Source organism: Otolemur garnettii, unplaced genomic scaffold (assembly GCF_000181295.1).
Source record: "Otolemur garnettii isolate 467f Iridium unplaced genomic scaffold, OtoGar3 scaffold00066, whole genome shotgun sequence".
NCBI classification, from domain to species: domain Eukaryota; kingdom Metazoa; phylum Chordata; class Mammalia; order Primates; family Galagidae; genus Otolemur; species Otolemur garnettii.
Genome location: NW_003852461.1, coordinates 8,979,747 through 8,981,893, shown reverse-complemented (window position 1 = coordinate 8,981,893; position 2,147 = coordinate 8,979,747). Strand labels below are relative to the sequence as shown.

The 2,147-nt window shown below is 51.9% G+C and overlaps 1 protein-coding gene across 1 annotated transcript in view; it reads left to right on the top strand.

Annotated features, from left to right (window-relative positions):
* The window catches only part of KANK4 (KN motif and ankyrin repeat domains 4), a 44,894-nt gene that overhangs the window by 38,301 nt on the left and 4,446 nt on the right, over positions 1-2,147 (top strand). Inside the window, exon 8 of the mRNA XM_012807188.1 lies at positions 1,212-1,412. Within this exon, the coding sequence (XP_012662642.1) occupies positions 1,212-1,412 (201 nt within the window). The remainder of the gene's footprint in view (positions 1-1,211; positions 1,413-2,147) is intronic.

Here is a 2,147-nt window from a genome sequence, read left to right as displayed (position 1 = left end):
AAAAAACCAGTAAGGTTCTTTAAATGGCTGGGTTTTTGTTTTGTTTTATTTTCTGAGACAGAGTCTCATTCTGTTGTCCTGGGTAGAGTGTCATGGTGTCATCACAGCTCACAGCAACCTCCAACTCCTGTGTTGAAGTGATCCTTCTTCCTTAGCCTCCGGAGTATGTGGGACTAGAGGCACCCACCACAATGCTAGTTTTTCTATTTTTGCTCAGATTGGAAATGGCCTATTATTTAAAATGAAAAATAATAATAAGAAAAGCCAAGATTCAGGGACAACATAGGCCAGGCTCAGTGGCTCATGCCTATAATCCTAGCACTCCAGGAAGCTAGGAGTGGGTGGATTGCTTGAGGTCAGGAGTTCAAGACCAACCTGAGCAAGAGCAAGACCCCACATCTAAAAACTAGGTGGGCATTGTGGCCGGTCCCTTGAGTCCCAGCTAGTTGGGAGGCTGAAGCAAGAAAATCACTTGAACTCAGGAGTTGGAGGTTGCTGTGAGCTTTGATGCCACGGCCTCTACCAAGGATGACAAAGTGAGACTCTGTCTCAAAAAAAAAAAAATTCAGGAACAACAAGTGAAGTGGGCAGGGTCACACACGGCAGGAATAGAGCCTGGACTTGCTTTCTGGCTCCAGTCTGTTGTTCCATCCACTGATGATTTCAGGGATGGCCAATATTATTGTCAGTGGCTAGAGTAGAAGTGACCACAGGGATGTTCAAACAGATCGTGTTGAGCCAGAGGGTTTGGGGTATCATTAAACTGAAAATACCAGAGGCATTGAGCAGACCAAGGCTTCCTGGAGAAAGCCGGGGGGCAGGAAGTAAGGAGCCTCAGTGCTGAGCCCCCACCCATCATCTGTCCCTCATTCAACACTTACCAGCATATTCCTGGTGCCAGGCACTGGGGACTGGGGAGACAGAGACCCAATAAAACCTTCGTCCCTGCCATCAACAATGTCACAAGAAAGACAGAGACTGGCAAATTGCAATACCAAATGGTCAGTGCCCAGAGAGACGGGGAGGCAGAGAGAGGACAGGGCATTGGGCTAGTGTCCAAGAAGAGAAGAAATGTGACTCCCCACTAAGGCCAGAGGGGGCTTCAGATCAATGGTTATTTTCATGAGAAGTCTTTGTAGAGGGGGCCAGGCTGCAGAGGGGCCCCTTCCCATTGGCACTGACCTCAGCATGCCCTATGGCCCTGTGTGCAGGGAGGCCAGACTGCGCTGATGCTGGGAGTCAGCCACGACAGGGAGGACATGGTCCGCGCGCTGCTGAGCTGCCAGGCAGACGTCAACCTGCAGGACCACGAGGGAGCCTCCGCCCTCATGCTGGCCTGTCACCACGGCAACTCCGACCTAGTGCGGCTGCTCCTGGCACACCCTGCCTGCGACAGCAGCCTAACTGACAAGGTGAGGCTCACAGGGAATGAATGAGTCATTGTTGAACTCCTACCCCTGAAAACAGCCTTGCTGACCGCCAGGAACCATTTGGCAGTCACGACAAAATCAATCTGAAAAGGCTGCTGTGGGGTTTAAATGAGATGATTCCTGGTAAATGGTTGGGGTCTTAGAACCAGGAAACCCTAACTTTTCACAATACCATCCTGGCCCAACTGCACCCCAAGTCCCATCTGGCCATGGCAATTACGGCTTTGGGCTTAGAGGCAGCAGCTTGGACGGGGAAGCTCTGCTGTCCAGTGGGGACTCTGGAAGGAAACATGAGGAAGTCAGCTCTGATCATCAAACCGAAAGTGGCCTCTCTGTGGAGCGGCCCATTCCACCACGCCAGCCTGCTGAGGTGGCACTTCCAGACACAGGCTTCTCCTTGTATGATGGCAGCGATGCCTACGGTGACAGTGACATTAATGTCTCAAGGGCATGGATCATCTCATTTAAATCCCACAACCTGTGAGGCTGTCTCTGTTGCCACTTTGCTCAGGGACATGGAGGCACCAAATGGTCATACCCAAGACCAGCCGGCCAGTGCAGCCCAGCTCCGTCACACACGGAGCCCGTGCTCTCCACTGTTCCCTCATCACCACTTGTCACATCGAAGCATCCACATCTCTGGCTCTCTGCTGTGTGCCTGCCACAGTTAGGAAATGAATCAACGGGGTGGCGCCTGTGGCTCAAAGAGTAAGGCAC